General features: G+C 40.4%; 1 protein-coding gene across 15 annotated transcripts in view; it reads left to right on the top strand.

Moving 5' to 3' along the window:
• The window catches only part of FOCAD (focadhesin), a 371528-nt gene that overhangs the window by 342138 nt on the left and 6752 nt on the right, over window positions 1-22638 (top strand). For 10 of the 15 annotated variants that reach the window (XM_072728177.1, XM_072728174.1, XM_072728175.1 and 7 more), the window contains 6 exons: window positions 3770-3898; window positions 6256-6371; window positions 9067-9327; window positions 10110-10199; window positions 13647-13824; window positions 15853-15950. In XM_072728177.1, coding sequence (XP_072584278.1) covers window positions 3770-3898; window positions 6256-6371; window positions 9067-9327; window positions 10110-10199; window positions 13647-13824; window positions 15853-15950 — 872 coding nt within the window. The remainder of the gene's footprint in view (window positions 1-3769; window positions 3899-6255; window positions 6372-9066; window positions 9328-10109; window positions 10200-13646; window positions 13825-15852; window positions 15951-22638) is intronic. The other 5 variants (XR_011995526.1, XR_011995525.1, XR_011995524.1 and 2 more) reach the window with 1 other exon arrangement.

The raw sequence follows: 22638 nt of genomic DNA, 5'->3' as shown, positions 1-22638 counted from the left end.
ACAGGCAGAGGGAGGAGCAGGCTCCATGCACCGGGAGCCCGACGTGGGATTCGATCCCGGGTCTCCAGGATCGCGCCCTGGGCCAAAGGCAGGCGCCAAACCGCTGCGCCACCCAGGGATCCCTCTGTTTTGTTTCTATTAATTTGACTACTTAAATATCTGATATAAATAGAATCATATAGTATTTGTAGTATTGTGACCGTCTTATTTCACTTAACATAGTGTCTTCAAGATTCATGTATGTTGTAGCATATGACAGGATTTCCTTTCTTTATAATGTTGAATACTATTATATATATAATATATATTACATATACGTATACATTACATATACATTTTGTTTATTTATCCATTGATGTTTGGATTGCTTCTGCCTCGTGGCTATTGTGAATAGCACTGCTGTGAACAATGATATACAAACATCTCTTCAAGCTTCTGCTTTCAATTCTTTTGAATATATGCTCAGAAATAGGATTTCTGGATCATATGACAGTTCTTTGTTTAGTTTTTGAAGGAGCCACCATACTGTTTTTCATAGCAGTTCTACCATTTTGATACCACCAACAGTACACAAGCGGCCCAGTTTCTCCACATCTTTACCAACACTTGTTTATTTTATCTTTTTATTTCCTTTTTAAAAAAAAAAACAGTAGCCATCCTAATGGATGTGAGGTATTATTTCATTGTGGTTTGATTTGCATTTCTCTAATGATTAGTGATGTCAGCACATCCTTTCACATCATTATTGGTCATTTGTGTACCATCTCTAGAGAAGCTCTACCCATGCTTCTCCTTCCCCATATGTAGCATCTGCTGATTTAACCTCTGCTTCTCCTCTTTGCTTATGCTTCTCCTTTCTGCAGTGTTTGTCCTTTTGTTGATTCTGTCCCCACCTCAACTTTTCCCTCGTCCTGCCCCTGCTGATCCAATGCCTCTTCTGCCTCAGCTTCTCCTTTCTGCAGCTGTTGTTTCTCTTACTCCTTCTGTCCCCACCTCTGCTTCCCCCTTGTTCAGTCCCTGCTGATCATGTTGCCTCTTCTGCCTCAGCTTCTCCCTTTTCCTATGCTTCTCCTTTCTGCAGCTGTTGTTTCTCTTACTCCTTCTGTCTCCACTTCCAACTTCCCCCTTGTCCAGTCCCTGCTGATCCTGCTGCCTCTTCTGCCTCAGCTTCTCCCTTTTCCTGTGCTTCTCCTTTCTGCAGCCGTTGTTTCTCTTACGCATTCTATCCCCACCTCAACTTCCCCCCTTGTCCAGTCCCTCCTGATCGTATTGCCTCTTCTGCCTCAGCTTCTCCCTTTTCCTATGCTTCTCCTTTCTGCAGCTGTTGTTTCTTTTACAAATTCTGTCCCCACCTCAACTTCCCCCTCGTCTAGTCCCTCCTGATCGTATTGCCCCTTCTACCTCAGCTTCTCCCTTTTCCTGTGCTTCTCCTTTCTCCACCTGTTGTTCCTCTTACACATTCTGTCCCCACCTCCACTTCCGCCTCGTCCAATCCCTCCTGATCGTGTTGCCTCTTCTGCCTCAGCTTCTTCATTTTCCTGTGCTTCTCCTTTCTGCAGCTGTTGTTTCTCTTACACATTCTGTCTCCACCTCGACTTCCCCCTGGTCCAGTCCCTGCTGATCCTGCTGCCTCTTCTGCCTCAACTTCTCCTTTTGTGTTTCTCTTTTCTGCAGCTGTTGTTCCTTTTACGCATTCTGTCCCCATCTGAACTTCCCCCTGGTCTAGTCCCTGCTGATCATGTTGCCTCTTCTGCCTCAGCTTCTCCCTTTTCCTATGCTTCTCCTTTCTGCAGCCGTTGTTTCTCTTACACATTCTGTCCCCACCTCCACTTCCGCCTCGTCCAATCCCTCCTGATCGTGTTGCCTCTTCTGCCTCAGCTTCTTCATTTTCCTGTGCTTCTCCTTTCTGCAGCTGTTGTTTCTCTTACACATTCTGTCTCCACCTCAACTTCCCCCTGGTCCAGTCCCTGCTGATCCTGCTGCCTCTTCTGCCTCAACTTCTCCTTTTGTGTTTCTCTTTTCTGCAGCTGTTGTTCCTTTTACGCATTCTGTCCCCATCTGAACTTCCCCCTGGTCCAGTCCCTGCTGATCGTGTTGCCTCTTCTGCCTCAGCTTCTCCCTTTTCCTATGCTTCTCCTTTCTGCAGCTGTTGTTTCTTTTACAAATTCTATCCCCACCTCAACTTCCCCCTCGTCTAGTCCCTCCTGATCGTATTGCCCCTTCTACCTCAGCTTCTCCCTTTTCCTGTGCTTCTCCTTTCTGCAGCTGTTGTTCCTCTTGCACATTCTGTCCCCACCTCCACTTCCCCCTCGTCCAATCCCTCCTGATCGTGTTGCCTCTTCTGCCTCAGCTTCTTCATTTTCCTGTGCTTCTCCTTTCTGCAGCTGTTGTTTCTCTTACACATTCTGTCTCCACCTCGACTTCCCCCTGGTCCAGTCCCTGCTGATCCTGCTGCCTCTTCTGCCTCAACTTCTCCTTTTGTGTTTCTCTTTTCTGCAGCTGTTGTTCCTTTTACGCATTCTGTCCCCATCTGAACTTCCCCCTGGTCCAGTCCCTGCCGATCATGCTGCCTCTTCTGCTTTTGTACTTCTCCTTCTTGCAGCTGTTGTTTTTCTTACCCATTCTGTCCCCACCTCAAATTCCCCCTTATCTAGTCCCTGCTGATCCTGCTGCCTCTTCTGCCTCAGCTTCTCCTTTTTCCTGTGCTTCTCCTTTCTGCAGCTGCTGTTTCTCTACGCATTCTGCCCCCACTTCAGCTTCCTTCTTGTTCAGTGCCTGGTGATCGTGCTGCCTTTTTTGCTTCAGCTTCTCCTTCTCTGTGCTTGTCCTTTCTGTGGCTGTTGTTCCTTTTGTTGACTCCCTCCCATCTTTGCTTCTCCTCTTTTGCTGTCTGCTCACTATTGCTTATCTGCTGATCCTGCCCCTGTTTTTCCTTTTTCTACTGATGCTTTTCCTTAGTCTGCTGCTCCTTCTGCTGGTGCTGATTTTCCTTCTGCTGCATATGTTGATCCAGCTGCTTTGTTTCTCCTTGCTCTTTTACTTTTTTACACATCATTTCAGGTTTCCTTCGAACTTCACTTTTACATGGCCCTTTGTGGCTACTGAAACCCTGACTTGCTTTATGGCTCCACTCCTAATTGCTCCAGTGTCTCATCATTTCAATTTTAAATTAGCCCCCACCTGGAAAAAAAAAGATTATGTAAAAGCTATAGCTTTAGGTCATAGATAGCTGATCAGCCTGTGAATTAGCTGTACTATTGGTACTCACCTCTGGTGCAAGCAGCCATGGCCATGGCTAACGAGTGCAAGTGGTGAATCACATGGTACAGGTTGTGACCACTGTGGGCCATGGGGACTGAGGGACTTTATGATCATTAGAAGGGGCTGTGCCTGAGTAGGCAGTGATTGTCTCCTTTTCTGGAAGTGGATCAAGGACCAAGTGAATGAGTAATGAGGCAACAGTGTAGATATGTTACTCTTTTAGAAAGTTGGATGAAGTGCCTGCAGGAGAGTTTGGAAGACACTTAAGGAGTGATATGGAATATTTCTATCTAGCAAGAAGGGAAAACTGGAGGCAAACAGAAAGAGAACAGAGGGAGCAGGATTTTGTAACAAATAGGGTTTAGACTGAGAGCACAGAATTGAAGGACTGACCACAGTTGAAGGTGTGATGCCAAATCCTTTGGAACTGGGAAAAGGGAAAGTTGGCATTTCCTCCCTCACCATGCTCTCAGGGTGTATCAAGAATTTTTTTTCCTTTCTCTTGCAGGTCCTGAATCTGTGCTCCCGTCACTTCTCAAAGTTGTAATGAAACCCATCGCAGCTGTCGGAGAAAGCTACCAGTATCCTCCTGTGAACTGGGCTGCTCTCCTCTCTCCACTTATGAGGCTAAACTTTGGTAAATACCAAGTGTTTTTAGGCCTTCAGACTCTGCTTTTAGGATGTGACCTGATTAGAAAAATAGATTCTGGGTCACAATTGGTGGTGACTAGATAGACCTTTGGGATCTTATAGTCTTTCTTCTTGGATGGAACAGTTGGATTACTTCCACTGAGTCACTTTCTGAATCGGGGAGACGAAGGAAGAGGAGGTCTGAAGACACAGACCAGAAGCACTTATCAGAACAGTGCTTGACTGAGGTGTGTGTGTGTTGTTGTCTGCGTGATGCAGGCCCCAGAAGGCCTGGTTTGGTGGTCCTCAGACGCATTGTCAGAGTTCTAGGAGTCAGGGAAGTACCCTGTGGTGGTTTGCTATTGCTGCTCTAACAAGTTACACAGATTTAGTGGCTTGAAGCTACACAAATGTGTCATCTTATAGTTCTGTAGGTTAGAAGTTCCAACATGGTGCTTACTGGGCCAAGATCAAGGGATCAGCAGAGCATCATTCTTTCCCCCATGCCTGAAGGATGCGATGGTCTAAGTGTTGGTGTCCCCTCACCAATTCATAGGTTGACATCCTAATTCCTAATGTGCTGGTCTGAGGAGGCAGGGCTTTTGGGAGGTGATTAGCTCATGAATGTAGAGCCCTCTTAAATGGTATTCATGCCCTCATACAAGAGGCCCCAGAGAGCTCCTTCACCTCTTCCACCGTGTGAGGACACAGCAAGAGTTGGCCGTCTACAGCTGGGTGAAAGGTTCCACCAGAACCGAACCATGCTGACACCCTGATCTTGGACTTCCACCTACCAGAACTATGAGAGAGAAACTTCTGTGGTTTATAAACCACCCACTCTGTGATATTTTGTTATACCAGCCTGAACAGACTAAGGCAGGGAGAATCTGTGTTTTTCCTTTTTCCCCTTTCTAGAGGCTGCCCACATTCTTTGACTTTGTGTCCCCCTTTCTTCATCCTTAACGCCTATAACAGCTGAAACCTTCTCACACTGTCCTCTTTCTGGTTCTGTACAACCTGGAAAATATTTTCCACATTAAAGATTCATGTACTTAATGGGTCCATTTGAATACTCCAGGATAATCTCCCCATCTCAGCAGTCCTTAACCTTAATCACATCTGAGAAGTTCCTTGGCCAAGCAAGGTAACATATTCACAGGTTCCAGGAGTTAGGAAGTAGGCATCTCTGAGGACCATTATTTTGTTTAACACAGATACTCTGTGATGAGAGACAGAGGGAATGAACACCTCTGGTTCATCCACATCAACCTTTTTAATGGAGTTAGCATATGCAAATTTAATCCCATTTACATGCCCCCCCTCCCCACCTCCAGAAAAAGATAGGGTGGGGAGAACAATTTTTTAGTAGTGGTATATTACTCTGTGTGTGTGTGTGTTTAATCCCATTTACATGCCCCCCCCCCCCCCCCCCAACACACACACCTCCAGAAAAAGATAGGGTGGGGAGAACAAGTTTTTAGTAGTGGTATATTACTCTGTGTGTGTGTGTGTGTTTAATCCCATTTACATCCCCCCCACACACACACCTCCAGAAAAAGATAGGGTGGGGAGAACAATTTTTTAGTAGTGGTATATTACTCTGTGTGTGTGTTTGCAACGAGTCCTCTATTATTTACAGTTGGGTGCTCACATACAGAAAGGTTTGTGAGCCATAATTTGTGTACAGTTGAAAGGATAATCAAAGATGATTTTGACTATGCACAGTTTTTCACTTAAATGCTTTCATTTGAACGTTATACCTATATGAGATATGATGTCACCATACAGTGGTTCTGGAGATTTCATTTGAAAAAAATGTTCTCCTGAGCCTTCCCTGCTTTTTGTGTGCTGTATGAAAAATGTTGGTCTTTTAGTAAAAATCCTGAGAAAGAAGAAGGAAAGATCTCATTGGGAAAATGTAGCTACCGATGGGAATCAGGCTGCTGCAAAGATTAGATCACTAGAGAATGTGGCTACATTTTTAAATCCTCCCAAACCTAAACAAATTTCTCTGTGCACTGAATGCAAGGTAGAGAGGAGGGAGAAACAGAGACAGAGAGTTTTAGCTAGAATTTTCTCAAATTTTTGATAGTATTCAATTCTTTAGATTTCTTAGGACATCATAAGAGAAATTTCCTGAGCTAGAGCATGGCCATTGCCAGTTCCAAGTTTAACCCTGTGTTGCCAGTGTGTACCTTCTTTGCCTCACAGTGGAAAGGCAACTTGAATGAACTATCTTTTGGTTCATTCGAGTTCTGTTACTGGGAAAAGTCACACAAGCAGATGCTTTGATTTGAGACCTAGAAGTCTGAAAATGAGTCCACGAAGCAGCTATATAACCCATATTCTTTTCTTCTCTTGCAGGAGAAGAGATACAGCAACTGTGCCTTGAAATTATGGTGACACAGGCCCAGTCATCCCAGAATGCGGCTGCCCTTTTGGGACTGTGGGTGATGCCACCACTGATCTATGGGCTGAGTGTATGTAGCAATTCAGGGTGTTGGGCAACAGGAAGATATGGTTCTTTTGGGGGAGGTGAACATTCATTTGGGTATATGTTCTCAAAGTGAAGAGTAGACAGACGTGATTTTGTAAAACTTGGGAGCTTGGCAGTAGCTGGCCAGCCGATTGGGAGATTGTGTAATTCAGAACTCTGCTCTAGCCATTGGTGCTCATGCTTTCAGCTCCCATTGATTGCAAAAAAAAAAAAAAAAAAAAAAAAGAAAATTATGGTCAGGTATATTAAAGTTCCTTTCTCAAGATCACACAGCTAGAAAATTGTAGAGTTATTGGAACCTGGGTTTATTTATATGATATACAATATATGGGTTCAGTAGATATTAAGAGAACAGCAAATCCATATATGATCCTTCCCTTTCACAGAAAAGACAGCGATTCAGATGAGCCTTGAAGGCTTGGTAGGATTTTGTTAGGCATCCTGTTATAGGCACGGGGGGATGTAGGTGGGAGGGTGTAGGTGAGGAGAGTAGAACACCTCTGCTAGCACTGAGGAAGAAGTGACCTAGCCCTGTATCTACGATAGAGGGAGGGAGTCAGCACCTTCTAGGTATAGGCTAAGGGTGAGTAGGAATAATGGGGTCAGATCATTAAGAAATGTGAAATTAGCAAATTGTATGATTTTGAATATATTCCAAGCTAGGACAACCCCCTGCATTCCACAATTCCTTAGAAGTTGACCAATTGATTACAAATTAAATGATCCTATTTTTACTCTTCTATTCAGGAGGCTTTAATTCTTTGAGAAGAATTCAAAGTTCTCACATTAGTTGCTCAGTCTTTTAATTTTAGTTCCTCTCCTGTATCTTTTTTCTTTTATTTTTTTTTAATTTTTAATTTTATTTATTTATTCATGAGAGACACAGAGGCAGAGACACAGGCAGAGGGAGAAGCAGGCTTCATGCAGGGAGCCCGATGCAGGACTCAATCCTGGGTCTCCAGGATCATGCCTTGGGCTGAAGGCGGCGCTAAACTGCTGAGCCACCCAGGCTGCCCATCTTTTTTCTTTTAAATTCTGCTACATATTCTAATGCTTTTTAATTGAAGGGGGATGTGATTGAAAGCTGCATCCTCTCTGTCGGCAATGATCACAGGCTGTCTGCTCTAAGCACCTCCCATCTAGCTGCCAGTACCGAGCACTTGCTAGGTATCTGCCTCTTGTAAGCACTCAGTGAGCACTTTCAGACATCAGACGGAATCTCTCTTTAATTCTGACATATTTTTTTTTACAATCTTGAGTTATAATTTATATTCCATAAAATATGGCTATTTTAAGTGTACAGTTTGATGAGTTTCAGTACATTTGTAGATTTTCATCCATCACCCATCATATTTCCATTACCCCCAGAAAGTTGGATTGTGCCAACTTGAGGACGATCCCCACTCCCCGTCTCAGACCTAGGCTACCTCTGATCTGCTTTTCATCTCTGTAATTTTCCCTTTTTTAAAGAGAACTTTCCTATAAATTTAAATTTCATATAAACTTTGGAAAGTCTTTAGAATGGAATCATACAAGATGAAGTCTTTCGTGCCCTGCTTATTTTGCTTCTGAGAAGTAGATTTTTGGTTTCCATTTTACAGGTTGACAAACCGAGGCACATCTCAATTAAACAGTTTATATTGCTAAGAAATGGGAGTGAGCCTGGCTGACTCCATCTGTGTCGAAGATACTGTTCTCTTAACCCTTCCTTCCTCTTGAGTCAGGTATAACTCAGCCTGTTTTGTTTACCTCGAAACTATTTCCAGAATTCAGTTATCCTTCCTCTTCTCTTTTAGATCTCTGTTACTTTTTGGCATTTGTCCGTGATTGTGGACTTTCCTTACTGTCTTTGTTAATGAACACATTAAGTTTGTGAATTCATTTTCTTAATTATACACCTTCTCATTTACAAAAAAAAAATCAGAAACGGCATGTTCTTTACAGAGAACTCTTTCAGTAACTCATGCAACCACACTGATATTTTCTGAAATTTACTGGGTTTTATTCTTTTTAATACCGCTTCTTTTCAACTTGCTGCTCCTTGAGAAGCATGCTTATGTTTCTCAGAATTTTTGAAGCCTCCTCTCTTAACGTGTCTGGCACCGAGCTATTTTGAACCATGCCCCTTTTTCAGCTCTCATGACCTCCAGGGTGCCATGGTCAATTCCACATGGTCAGCTGTTGCTCTTTGATCAGAAATGGTCCTGGCATGTCAGTTCTTTTTATTCCCTTATGCTTCCTAGAAGAAGACATTAATAAAATCAAATATTCTGGTGAGTTGATTTCCTGCAGATGAGCCTTTCACCTTGAGGATTTTTTTTCCTGCCAGGGAATGTGACCTTTCAAGATTGAATAGCAATCGTCATGTACTTTCAGAAGTAGCATTTTATTCCCCCCCCCCCCCCTTAAAATCTCCAAGGCTTAAGCAGAGTAGTTCACAGATGGATTGGCAGATACCATATATACACGAGTCACCCTGGATCACAAGTCCCCATAGCAGCCAAGACTGCATGCATTCATGGCCCATTGGATCATGAGGCTGGCGGAAATGAGGGGCAAGGAAGTAACCTGAGCCTTTCCCTCTCTCAGCCCACCCTCAAACACAGTGATGACCTCGAGGTTTTGAGCACTGCCAACCCAGCCTTGCCTATTCCTGACCTCTCTACTTTTGCTTCCAGTTGAATATCAAGAAATACCTCCTGGTGTCTGCACCTCTATGGATAAAACATGTCTCGGATGAACAGATCGTGGGTTTTGTTGAAAATGTGATGGTGGCAGTTTTTAAAGCAGCTTCCCCACTTCCCCATCCTGAGTTATGTGTGAGTGCCTTACAGGGTCTGAGTCAGGCCATGAAACTGCCCAGCCCTACCCATCACCTTTGGAGTCTGCTCTGTGAAGCTACTGGAAAAATTTTTGACCTTCTGCCAAATAAGATTCGGGTAAGGAACAAAAATATTTACATTCCTGACAATTTATGTTTGGGATTTTTTAAAGCCCTTTTGGCAAAGCAGGGAGGTGTATGTTTTAAGAATGTGGTGGGAAGGCTAGGAAGAAATAACCACATTTTTCACTAAGAATGTGTTTGCTTCCAAGATCTAAATTGAGGTTGAGTATTTAGAACCAAAGTTTTGAGCCAGCTTAGAAACAGGTTAACCAGTGCTACCCCAGGAAATATGCTGTTAGGCCTTTTACCAAATGCCTGCAGAAGACGAACAAGCTCAGAAACACTTACATGTTACACCTGGAGAATCTTTAGACATATTGTCCAGTGTTTTTCTCTTATATCAAGTGACGTAATACTAGCCTTTCCCCTCCTGATTCCTGAATTATACTTTTACAAAGAAGTTAAGAATCTGTTTGGAATGATGGATTCTGATAAGAGGAAAAAAGTACAGTCACACAAATAGACAAGTACAGCCAAACAAATAAAATAATAGGAAAGATGATTTTTGTTTTGTTTTTAAGTAAACTCTTTGTCCAATGTGGGGCTTGAACTCATGACTCTAAGATCAGGGACCACCTGCTCTACTTACTGAGCCAGCCAGGTGCCCCAGAAAGATGTTTTTTTAATGATAAAAACTGGCCATATGTTTGGTTTGATTAAAATCTCATAAGCTGCTGTTCATGGAGGTAAGTAAAGCTAATAATTCATCAGAACATTGAGAATCTTGTCTCTTATCTTACATTGTATTTTGACATGCTTGTGATTTTTCTTTACTAGAGAAATGATCTAGAGGTATATGTCAGTGTAGCAAAATGCCTCTCAGAAATGACAGATGATGAAGCCAATCGGATTGCCCGGATTACTAAGGTAATAACATACCTGTGTATTTATTTCCATTATTGAAGTGGGAATTCCAATTGAAGAGATGACTACAGTATCCTTTTGACTGAAGCTAGTTTTGCTTCATATTTGTTAGTGGATAATTTGAGGAAACTCTGTTTTGCTGTGGGATCTCATGTTCAGTCTAATGGTATGGATGGATAGATAGGTAAACAACTTTTTAACCTAGTTCAACTTTGTCAAGAACATTTTAGTGTCACCTATGGGCAAACGTAAGTACAGGATAATATCTTCAATACAAAATCCATAAGGGATTCCCATTCCATAAGAATGGGAATATTCTGGCTAAAGAACTTTCTGGTGCATGGAAGACATAAATAAGTAGTTTTGTTCTTAAATTTATTTTATTTCAGCTGGTACTTATCCTTTTGTAAAGAAGAAAGTTGGCAATTTGAAAAACACTGTTAGCCCAGACACAGGATAATTAACAAGTACTCCTTATACCGATGCCCAAAGGATGAATAACATACCAGTTAAGTTACACATTTAGCTAGTATAATAGATGTCTTATTAGATTGCACATAAACACTGAATGGTTTTTTTGAATTAATTTTTATTTATTTATGATAGTCACAGAGAGAGAGAGAGAGAGGCAGAGACATAGGCAGACAGAGAAGCAGGCTCCATGCACTGGGAGCCCGACGTGGGATTCAATCCCGGGTCTCCAGGATCGCGCCCTGAGCCAAAGGCAGGCGCCAAACCGCTGCGCCACCCAGGGATCCCCTGAATGATTTTTTTTTTTTTTTACTAGAAGTATATCCCAATGGACATACTTATACACATGTCAACCCTACATACCATGTAATAGCAGGGGTCTAGAGAACTATGAGCCCTCACCGGGCCAATGGACCTCTTTCCATTTATTTCACCTGATGATAGGTTTGCCTCTTCACTTCAATCCTTGAATTTCTGCATAATGTAGCAATGATTTTCAAAATATGGTCCCTGAACCGGCCTGGTGACTGGTTAGAAATGAAAATTCTGGAGTCCCACAAGGTCTGCTGAGTCAGAGGTGGGGCTCAGGAATCTGTCTTCTAACAGCGCAGGTGATTGTGGTGCATCCTGAGGTTTGAGAACCCTTGGTGTAGTTTTGGAATATCAGGATTTTGGAGAGGAGTTTGATTTAAGCTAAGACAAGCAGTATGAGGAAATGCTTAAGAGAATAGACTGGGCACCCTCACTGCTGGGGTTTGAAATCCAGCTCTGTAATTTACTAGCATTGTAACCTTGAATACATTTCATAATCTCTGCCTTAGTTTCCTTGTCTATAAAAGGGAGATATTATCACTTACCTCCCAGAGTTGTTTTGAGAGTTAACAATGACTTAATCCATGTTAACTTCTTGGAGAAGTACCTGATATAAGGCTAGTACTCAGTAATTATTTACTGTCATAGTTATCACATTCATGTAGTATATCCTATCATTATTTATGTAATATAGTTTGAAGTAATGCATATAATTTACTTCATGGCATGTAGAGCTGAAGGTTGCTGTGTTATTCACCAGGGTTCTTAAAATACCAGTTAGAGCATTTTCACTAGAACTCACTGAATAGTGTTCTCCTGTCCTCAAAAGAATGAGTGTGTTTTACTGAGGTCAGTGTTTTCTATTCATTTTTGGAAAGAATAAAGAGCTCAGACTCCCTGGGTTCCAGTTCTTACCCCTACCACCTCAAGCCATGTGACCATAAGCAAGTTACTTAACCTCTATGCTTCCAATGATCATCTATAAAGGAAGGATGGTGGTAGTCAGCTGCATAAGGTGGCGTGAAAATTCAGTGGCTATATAGTACTTCCCAAACTTTTTGGTCTCAGGACTACTTTAGTGTTTTAAAAATTGTTGAAGATTCCAAAGGACTTTAATTTAAATGAGTCATATCTTTCAGTATTTACCATATTAGAAATTAAAACTAGGAAGTTAAAAAATATTTACTTAATAGTAATAGTAAACCCATTGCATCTTTACATAAATAGGAAAAAATTTTGAAAACAAAACCATAAGAAAAGTGGCATTGTTTCACATTTTTGCAACTTTCTAATGTCTGGCTTAATGGAAATCTCTAATATTGGATTCTCATAGCTTCATCTCTTGTGATGTTGTTTTAGTAAAGTATGTGGGGAAGATCTAGCCTTATAAATACATGTTGGTGGAAATGTGAAGAATGTGTTAATAGTTTCAGATAATTATGGATATCTTTTTTTTTTTTTTTTTTTTTGATGTTGCAACAGAACTCAACAAATGGTGTTTTCTTCAGGGTAGGGACAGCATGTGGAGTCTGAATCCATATGAATAAACTTCACATAGTCTGTTATATTAAAATCCATTGGTCCGGCTTGCACTCTGGGTATAATATTACAAAAGCATTTGGAAAATACTGAATCACTGAGTTTTGAAAATCTTTTAAATGTTGATGCATTTCAGTATACAATATCAAAATATCACATTTGTTAAAATCATCAGAAGAGTCTTTCATGTATTGGGAAGCTGCCAACTCTTGGTAGCAAATACAAATTTTCCCAAAGTCGAATTTTCACTTGAAAGCTTAGATTTTATCATTGGCAACAAATACTGTCAAGTATTTCCTTGAAGTGACAGTCTCACTTTCTTCCATTTAAAAAAAAAAAAAAAAAAAAGTCTGTCAGATACTCCATTTGAATAACCATAGTTTATCCATCAATCATCAAGTAAATTGTGTTCCATAAAAAGTGGCTATTTCAATTCACAGCCCGAACATATGAGTGTTTTTCCTCAAAACAACTGTAAATACTTGGGTATGCCACAGAAATCCCTCATGCATACTTGCTGTTTTGTCATCCATGCTATTTAAAAAGATTTGTACTAAGGGCGAAGGTTTAATGTAACTAATAATTTTTATTGTTTACAAGGGCATTTTAAATAAAAGTCCTTTCTTAAAAAAATTGCAAGTGGCCATGAAAAATACAGTGACTATTACTGTAGTTTTGGTGCAATTGTGAATATAGTTTGACCTCACAGACCCTTTAAAAGGGTCTTGGGGTCCCTCAGAGGTCTGTGTACCGCACTTTGTGAACTGCCGAATTAATATATGTTAAGTGCTTAGAATGGTGCTTGGCACATAAGTGCTGTGTTTTTTAGTTATCATCATCATTATCATTATTTGTGTATTTGTGCAAAATATCATCACCAATTAACCCCTAAAGTCACTGATGGGTTTTAGGAGAAGACAGGAGGTGACATTAGAACCCTCAATCTGTATGTACATTTTAAAATAGAGCACCCAGGCAGATAGGTCACGTGCTGCAGGAAATGAACAGTTTTAGCATTTGGAATAATAATCAAGTTTCAACTCACCCTTTCTGTTTTGCCCTTGCCCCGAGGTTTGATAATGACTTCAGCTAATTTAATAGTAACTGAACAATTGGCTTTTTTTGCAGAGCAGCATAGAAAAGGCTGCCTTTGTCAGACTGTACTTGGTCTCTCAAGGACGATTCCCCTTGATGAGCTTGATGGATATCCTCAGTGTTGCTGTTGAGCACAAGGAAAGAGACACACTAGCTTGGATGGTACTGCACAGCCTCTACCAGGCACGGATTGTGAGCCATGCTAACACAGGTAAGGCCAGCCTGGGGCCAACAGCAGGAACAGAAAGTCAGCCTACCATCCCTTTTGAGCTATAGTTGTTTCCTCAACTTAAAAACGAGGTTGGTGGGCAGCCCCAGTAGCCCAGCGGTTTAGCGCTGCCTTCAGCCAGGGGTGTGATCCTCGAGACTGAGGATCGAGTCCCACGTCAGGCTCCCTGCATGGAGCCTGCTTCTCCCTCTGCCTCTCTCTCTCTCTCTCTCTCTGTCTGTGTCTCTCATGAATAAATAAATAAAATCTTAAAAAAAAAAAAAAGAGAGATTGGTGCCTCTTGACCCAGGAGGACTTTCGTTACCCTAAAGGAGGGGCAACCTTAAATAAAATAACCAGTTCCACTCCAGCTCCTGACCTCCACCCTGGAGATGAGGATGAATACTATTGGTAAATTTGGTATTGTCTTTGGCTCTCCAGGCCCCCAAGGATATAAATAAGTATGTCAGGTTGATTTCTGCCTGCTTCCATTTCCCAAACAGGATGTCAATCGATTTTGCGATGTCAGTCCTTTCAGGGTCAGACTTTTGGTTGGTTATTTAACAAGCAAATAAAAGGAAGAAAACAGCGACAATAAAATTAACTTGTTATTCTATAGGGGAACTTCTCAGGGGTGAAAGGAATAAAATTGGGCACCCTAACTACAACCTCAAGCCACAAGCTGTAAGCCTGAAGCTCTGCTAATGAATCAGACGATGGAACTTTTAGAGTTTTGTAGACTGTGGGCCACCTGGTGGCTCAGTTGGTTAAACATCTGCCTTCGGCTCAGGTCATGATCTCAGGGTCCTGGGATCAAGCCTTACATCTGACTCCCTACTCAATGGACAGCCTGCTTCTCCCTCTCCATCTGCTGCTTCCCCTGCTTGTGCCCTCTCTGTCTCTCTGTCAAATAAAAAATAAAATATTAAAAAAATAAAATAACCATAGACCTTTACACTCTAAGAATAATGAGCTCTCCCATTTCTCCTCCCATGCCTTTGGTCACATTGCTTATAGTCTACATTCAGTTCCACATGGCACCTGGCTCCAATAGAGCAGGTATGGCAGGGAAGCCCTAGTGACCCTAGGCGAGTTACTTATATATCTGTATTTTTTGTATTTCCCTCATCTCTTGTATCTTTAGGTTTTGAGAGAAAACTGGCAGACATAATTTTAATACTCTTTTTTGAGACTAGATTGGGAATTTTGATTGATTCTCCTCTTTAGCAACTGAGATAGTTGTCTCATCTCTGCATTATTGCCTGCTTCATGAAAAATGAACCTGTGATGAAAAACTTGGTTTTTCACTCTAAATCAAAAGTGCATTTATCGGGGAGAAATCTAGTAGATGCTCCCAAGGAAGCAAGATACAGGAAGCAAACAAATAAATTTGATGCTGCCTTTGGTTCTAACTAGCTGGCCTTCCAGTTTGGTTCCCATTTTCCTCTTACTCACTAAAATTTGACAACCTTCCCAAGTAAGCATTACCGTGCTGGGAATCCTCATTTAAAAAAAAATAATAAAAAAGGAAAAAGTCAATATTGATGCTGATGTTTTTTTCTCCAGTTATTATATAATAACTGGTTTTTATATATTTCTTTTTATGTCTTTGGGATAGGTTTTCTCTGTGATTTTGGCATAGAATGGGAATATTTAAGTAAAGGAAGACCATAAAAAAAAACCTGATTATCCACGATTCAACATTGCTGGCTAGTTGGCCTGCCAGATTTCTCCTAGTGAGTTGAATGTTGAGAGAGAAACACCAATAATTGCATTTTATCACTAATAGGTGCATAGTTTTGAAGAATAAATTACCTTTTGAAAATTAAGATAAAAATACGGCCATCTTATGTGAATAATGTCAACTCTGTACTGCAAAATCACAAGTCTCAGGTATTACAAGAGGATTTGAAACTGTTTTTGTGAAATTTTCACCAGGTGTTCTGTTTTATTTATGGTGGCTAATACTGAATGGTTTTACATTTCATAGGAAAACCATGGTCCGGTAAGAAAATACCCTTTTTGTTTCAGGTGTGTTAAAGAGAATGGAATGGCTCTTGGAACTGATGGGTTATATCAGAAATATTGCATACCACTCGACATCTATTCCGAACGTGGCTCTTGATGAGGTACAATCTAGAGGAGTCATTTGTGGCTCCCTTAAAATGTAAAACTTACTTTTGCTCTCCCAAAAGACAAAAAAGTTGCTGTGTCCTTTTTTCTCTCTTTTTCCCCTCCCTCCCCCCTTTTACTTTTGGGAAATGCTGGTTATAACTCTGATGTCACAAGGAATGATCTTACCTGGCTCTTGGAGAGATATCCAGGGCTGCCCTTAGAAAAATATTTTCAACAGAGTAGGTTCCTCAGTGGGCAGCATGCAAAGGACCCAGGGTTCTATATACTTGGGGTTGACTCCACAAAGGAGGGTCAGGTACAGGACTCTGGCATTTGCATTGGTCCAGAGAATGTCCTCAAACATCTGATTTGAAGAGGTTCCTTCATGCAAGTAATCTGTGTTTGTACCAATACTTCTGTTCATGAGAGGAGTAAAATGATATATGACCAAAAAAGGTTAACAGCCACTTATTTGGGTAAATTAAAATAGAGAAATGTTGATAAATAAAAGAAGGATAGCACGTTCCCACTCTTCTTCTTTTCTTGACTTCACTGCCCACTATGCCTTTTTTAATAGTAGAATTTTTTCTACAGGCATGTTTCACAGATATCTTGTTTACTGTAAATGGAATTTGGATAGCCTGGGATGTTGTTTGGAATTCTGATCAGTTTTCCTAAAGAGTTGTATATAGTTTTGAAATTTTAATTCGTGAAATTATGAATTTTAAGAAATGAAGAAGTACTTTTTAAACTTTTTTTTAACTAGCAGAATCTGTTGTCATTTTCTTCTGATCTCCTATATTTTTGTTGACTTTGTTTTTTTTAAAAAAATCTTTTAAAACTTAGAAAATACAGATAAGCAGAAGGAAGTATAATTTCAGTCACAGTAATCCAACAACTCATTGTTACTACCATTTCCATAAGAGCATAGATTAGTCTAAACTCTAAATGGATGGATCCTAGACAGATTATTTAAAATGTCTAAGGAGATATATAAGCTGAGAAGATGGCTGAATAGGAAAACCCCAAGCTCACCTCACCTCATGGATACAACTAGATAACACTCACATCAGGGTAAATAACCCAGAAAACGAAGGTTAAAGGAACAAACTTCTCAACTAAATGTACAGAAGAGGCCACATTGAAGAGGGTCGGGAGGGTGGAGACGCAGTGGGGAGCTAAACAGACAATGGGTGTGGAGAAAGGGAGAAGAAGGCTGTCACACTGGGAGCCCACATGGGGAAGATGAATCCCCATAACATTTGCCTTTGAAAACTAGAGGGGATGAAGTTTTGTGAGTTCTTAACAACCAGCAGGTTGGATTGTGGGTGAGCCTGGCCAGTGAGAGGAAACTGAGTCCCTGTCCTTAAAGAGACAGCACAAGAAATAACCAAATCAGCAATTTGAAAAAATATATAGGGGTATAGAGAGGAAATTATTTACTTAATCAGAGCCTGTCCCAGATGGATATTCACAAGGAGACTCTTCCAAGAACAAAGGAGCTAGTAGGTGCTATTTCTCTCCTCTGCCCCCCAGCATAAACACCTGGCCACCTGCAGCCACCTGCAGGAACCAGTCTGGCACCCACATTTGCTACCTAACTTGTTTCCACTACACCCATCTCCCCACCTCAGCTCTGAGGATTTGTCCACTCCAGCTGGGTTTGCCTCAGTCCCTGTGCTGTGGATCCCTACCCACAGAACACCTGCTCAGACTTCACTAACCACATACCTTGTGGGGCTTCAGCAGAGGTGGTGGTGGCAGGTAGCCTTTTGTGAACAACTGGCACAGACCTGGCTAAAACTGTGTCCCCTGCCCACCCACTCTTTGCAGATCCACACAGACTGGCCCTATGGTAGTGGTGGGTCTCCTTTCACAGAAAATCTGAGTGCACCTTAGTAAAACTGAATGCCCTACCCCTGCATGCTTTGCAGATTGATCCAACCACTGTGGTCCCAGAGGCGGCAGCATGTCCCCTCTCCCTAGTGTACAGACCTTTTGGGCTCTGTACATCTCATGCCCAAGCTTGTTACAGATCCACCTCCTCCAATATGCTCTTGGCCAAAGCCCATTCAAACTGATCCACAAGCCTGGAAGTGTGCAAGTAGTCCTGACAGGGACCAGTACCCCTCCAAAGTGATTCCTATCCTGGGGAGAGAGAAAGATGAGCACACACACTGGTCAGTTTGTGGCCCCAGTAATGGGCTGGGGACAGACAATTCGTCTGATTGCAGGCCTGCCCACTAATGAAAGAGCTTCTCAGGGGACAACACATGGCAAGGGCTCTGCAGTTTGATGCCACTGTATCTCTGGCCTAACTCAACTCAAGGCAGCACCAGACTGGCCCACTAACACCACAGGGACTAACTACTGCCCACAACAGGTGAATAGAGACTCGTTGCAGATGACTAGACTGAAGGAAAAAGCAGTCAAATGACAACAACAGAGTGTAGGAGACACCTCTGAAGCTCCAGGTTCCAGTAAACAGGACAGTACTCTGCAGAGCACTATAGTACCTCTTCTTCATAAGGCCACTGCTTTCAAGAGCAGCAGACATGGCTGACTTTCCTAACACATGGAAACAGACACAGAGAGTTAAATAAAATGAGGAAACAGAGGAATATGTCTCAGATGAAAGAACAAGACAAAACCACAGCAAGAGTCCAAAGCAAAATGGAGATAAATAATATGCCTGATAGAGAATTTAAAGTAATGAATACCAAGTAATGAATACAAGATACTTACTGGACTTTAGAAAAGAGTAGAGGACACCAGTGACACCCTTAACAAAGAAATATGAAGAATCAATCACAGATTAAAAATAATAAATGAAATAAAAAATACACTAGATGGAATAGAAGACTAGAGGAAGCAGAAGAATGAATCAGCAACCTGGAGGATTAAGTAATGGAAAAAATCAAGCTGAGTAGGAGAGAGAAAAAAATTATGCAAAATAAGAAAGAACATACTTAGGAAACCCAGCCACTCCATCAGAATAATAACATTTGCATTATAGAGATCCCAGAAAAAGAAGAAAAAATGGGCAGAAACTTTATTTAAAGAAATAATAACTGAAATTTCTGGAATCTGGAGAAGGAAACAGAAATTCAGATACAGGAGGCACAAAGATCTCCCAACAAAATCAGTCCAAGGAGGTACACACCAAGACATATAGAATCAAAATGGCAAAAAGTAGTGATAAAGAGAATTTTAGGAACAGCAAGTGAAAAGAAGACCGTTAAATACAAGGGAAATTTGAGACGGCTATCAGCAGATTTTTCAGCAGAAACTTTGCAGATCAGAAGAGAGTAAGTGGCATGATATATTCAAAGTGCTGAAAGGGAAAAACCAGTAAGGCTATCATTTAGGATAGAAGGAGAGAGAAAGAGTTTCCCAGACAAACAAAAGTTGAAGGACCTCATTACCAGTAAACCAACCCTATGACAAACATTAAAGGGGACTCTTTGAGTGGAAAGGAAGGACCATAAGTAAGAAGAAAATCAGGAAGCATAAAAGCAGTAAAAGTAAGTATATCCATAAAAACTAGTCAGAGGACTCACAAAATAATAGGATGTAAGATATGAAACCATATACCCAAAACATGGCAGGGAGAGGAGTAAAGAATGTGTTCAAACTTAAGTGACCATTCACTTAATAGAGACTGCTATATGCACTAGATGTTATATACGAATCTAATGGTAACCACAAATCAAAACCCACCAACAGATATGCAAAAAGTAAAGAGAAAGGATTCTAAATATATCACTAAAGAAATCCAACTTATGGTAAGACAAGAGAGCAAGGGAAGAAGGGAGCAGAGAAGAACTACAGAAACAACCAACAAATGGCAATAAATACATCCGTATCAGTAATTATTTTGAATGTGAATGAATTAAATGCTCCCATCAAAAGACAAAGAGTGACAGAAAGGATAAAAAAAGAAGACCCATTTATATGCTGCCTACAACAGACTCATTTCAGATATAAAGACACTAATAGATTGAAAGTGAGGGGATAGGGAAACATTTATCATGTAAATGCAGTTGAAAAGACAGCTGGGGAAACGATACTTATACTGGGATACTTATACTGGACAATACTTATACTGGATGAAATAGACTTTAAAAGAAAGACTGTAACAAGAGACAAAGAAGGACACTAGATAATTATAAACGGGACAATCCAACAAGAAGATATTTCTGCACCCAACATGGGAATACTCAAATACATAAAACAGTTAATAATAAACATAAAGGAAATAATCGATAGTAATTCAATTAAAATAAGGGACTTTTTTTTTTTTAATAAGGGACTTTAATATCACCCCACTTAGCATCGATAGATCATTCAAACAGAAAATCAACAAGGAAACAGAAGATTTGAATGATACACTGGACCAGATGTATTTAACAGATATATTCAGAATATTCTATCGTAAAACAGCAGAATACACATTCTTTTCAAGTGCACAAGGAATATTCTCCAGAATAGATCACAAAACAAGGTGACAAAAAAAGTCTCAATAAATACAAAAAAATTGAAGTCATGCCATGCATCTTTTCTAACCACAACATATGAACATATGAACATCTAGTTCATAAAACTAGAAACATCCAGGGAAGTTTATAGGCCTACCCCAAGAATAATCTCAAATAAACAACCTAACCTTACACCTAAAGGAGTTAGAAAAAGAACAAACAAAATCCTAAACCAGTAGAAGGGAGGAGGAAATAATAAAGATTAGAGTAGAAATACATGATAGAGAAACTTTAACAATAGAACAGTTCAGTGAAAACAGGAGCTGTTTCTTTGAAAAAAATCAACAAAATTTGATAAACCTTTAGCCAGACTCATCCAAAAAAAAAAAAGAAAGAAAGAAAGAAAGAAAGAAAGAAAACTAAACTCCAAATCACAAATGAAAGAGGAGAAATAACCAACACCACAAAAATATAAAGGATTATAAGAGAATGTTATGAAAAATTATATGCCAGCATATTGGACAACCTAGAAGAAATGGATAAAGTCCTAGAAACATATAATTCCCCAAAACTGAATGAGGAAGAAACAAAATTTAAACAGACTGATGACCGCCATGAAATTGAAACAGTGATCAAAAAATTCCCAACAAACAAAAGTCCAGGACCAGATGGCTTCACAGGTGAATTCTACCAAACATCTGAAGAAGACTTAATACCTTTTCTTCTCAAACTTTTTCAAAAATAGAAGAGGACAGAAAACTTTCAAATTCATTCTGTGAGATGAGCATTATCCTGATATCAAAACCAGACAAGAGATACCACAAAAAGAGACTACAGGCCAATCTTTTTGATAAACATCTTCAACAGAAATATTAGCAAACCAAATCAAATAATACATTAAAGAAATAATTCATCACAATTAAGTAGGATTAATTCCTGGGGTGCAAGGGTGTCAATACTTGCAAATCAAGCAACGTGATACATGACATCAGTAAGAAAAACTATAAAAACCATGACCCTTTCAATAGATGCAGAAAAATATTTCACAAAATACAACACCCATTCATGATAAAAAAAAAAAACTTATTAAAATGGGTTTAGAGGGAACATACTTTGATACAATAAAGCCACATGTAAAAAACCCACAGCTAACATCATACTCAGTGGGGGAAAACTGAGAACTTTTTACCTACAGTCAGGAACAAGACAAGGATGACCACTCTCACCACTTTTATTCAACATAGTACTGGAAGTCCTAGCCACAGCAATCAGACAACAAAAGGAAATAAAAGGCATCCACATTGCTAAGGAAGAAGTAAAACTTACACTCTTTGCAGATGACATGATACTATATATAGAAAACCTGAAATGCTCCACCAAAAAGCTGTTAGAACTGATAAATGAATTCAGTAAGGTTGCAGGATACAAAATTAGTGTACAGAAATCTGTTGTATTTATATACACTAATAATGAAGTAGCAGAAAGAGGAGTTAAGAAACAGTCCCATTGCAATTGCACCAAAGATAATAAAATACCTAGGAATAAACTTAACCTAGGAGATGAAAGACTTATACACTGAAAACTATAAAACATTGATGAAAGAAAATGAAAACAACACAAAGAAATGAAAGGCAGTCCATGCTCATGGATTGGATAAACAAATATTGTTAAAATGTCTATGCTAACCAAAGCAGTCTACTGATTCAATGCAATCCTTTTCATAATACCAACAGCAGGGGCACCAGGATGGCTCAGTGGTTGAGTGTCTGCCTTTGGCTCAGGGTGTGATCCATCCCACATCGGGCTCCTCGCATGGAGCCTGTTTCTCCCTCTGCCTATGTCTCTGCCTCCCTCTGTATGTCTCTCATGAATAAATAAAATCTTAGGGATCCCTGGGTGGCGCAGCGGTTTGGCGCCTGCCTTTGGCCCAGGGCGCGATCCTGGAGACCCGGGATCGAGTCCCACGTCAGGCTCCCAGTGCATGGAGCCTGCTTCTCCCTCTGCCTGTGTCTCTGCCTCGCTCTCTCTCTCTCTGTGACTATCATAAATAAATAAAAATTTAAAAAAAAATAAAATAAAATCTTAAAAAAATAATACCAACAGCAGTTTTTACAGAACTAGAACAAACAATCCTCAAATTTGTTTGGAACCACAGAAGACCCTGAATAGCCAAAGCAAAATCAAAACTGGAAGTATCACAATTTCAGACTTAATGTTACAAAGC

The sequence above is a fragment of the Vulpes vulpes genome, chromosome 12, assembly GCF_048418805.1.
Source record: "Vulpes vulpes isolate BD-2025 chromosome 12, VulVul3, whole genome shotgun sequence".
NCBI lineage: Eukaryota > Metazoa > Chordata > Mammalia > Carnivora > Canidae > Vulpes > Vulpes vulpes.
Note: the sequence above shows the minus strand (reverse complement) of the source record. Positions and strands in the feature narration are given on the sequence as shown.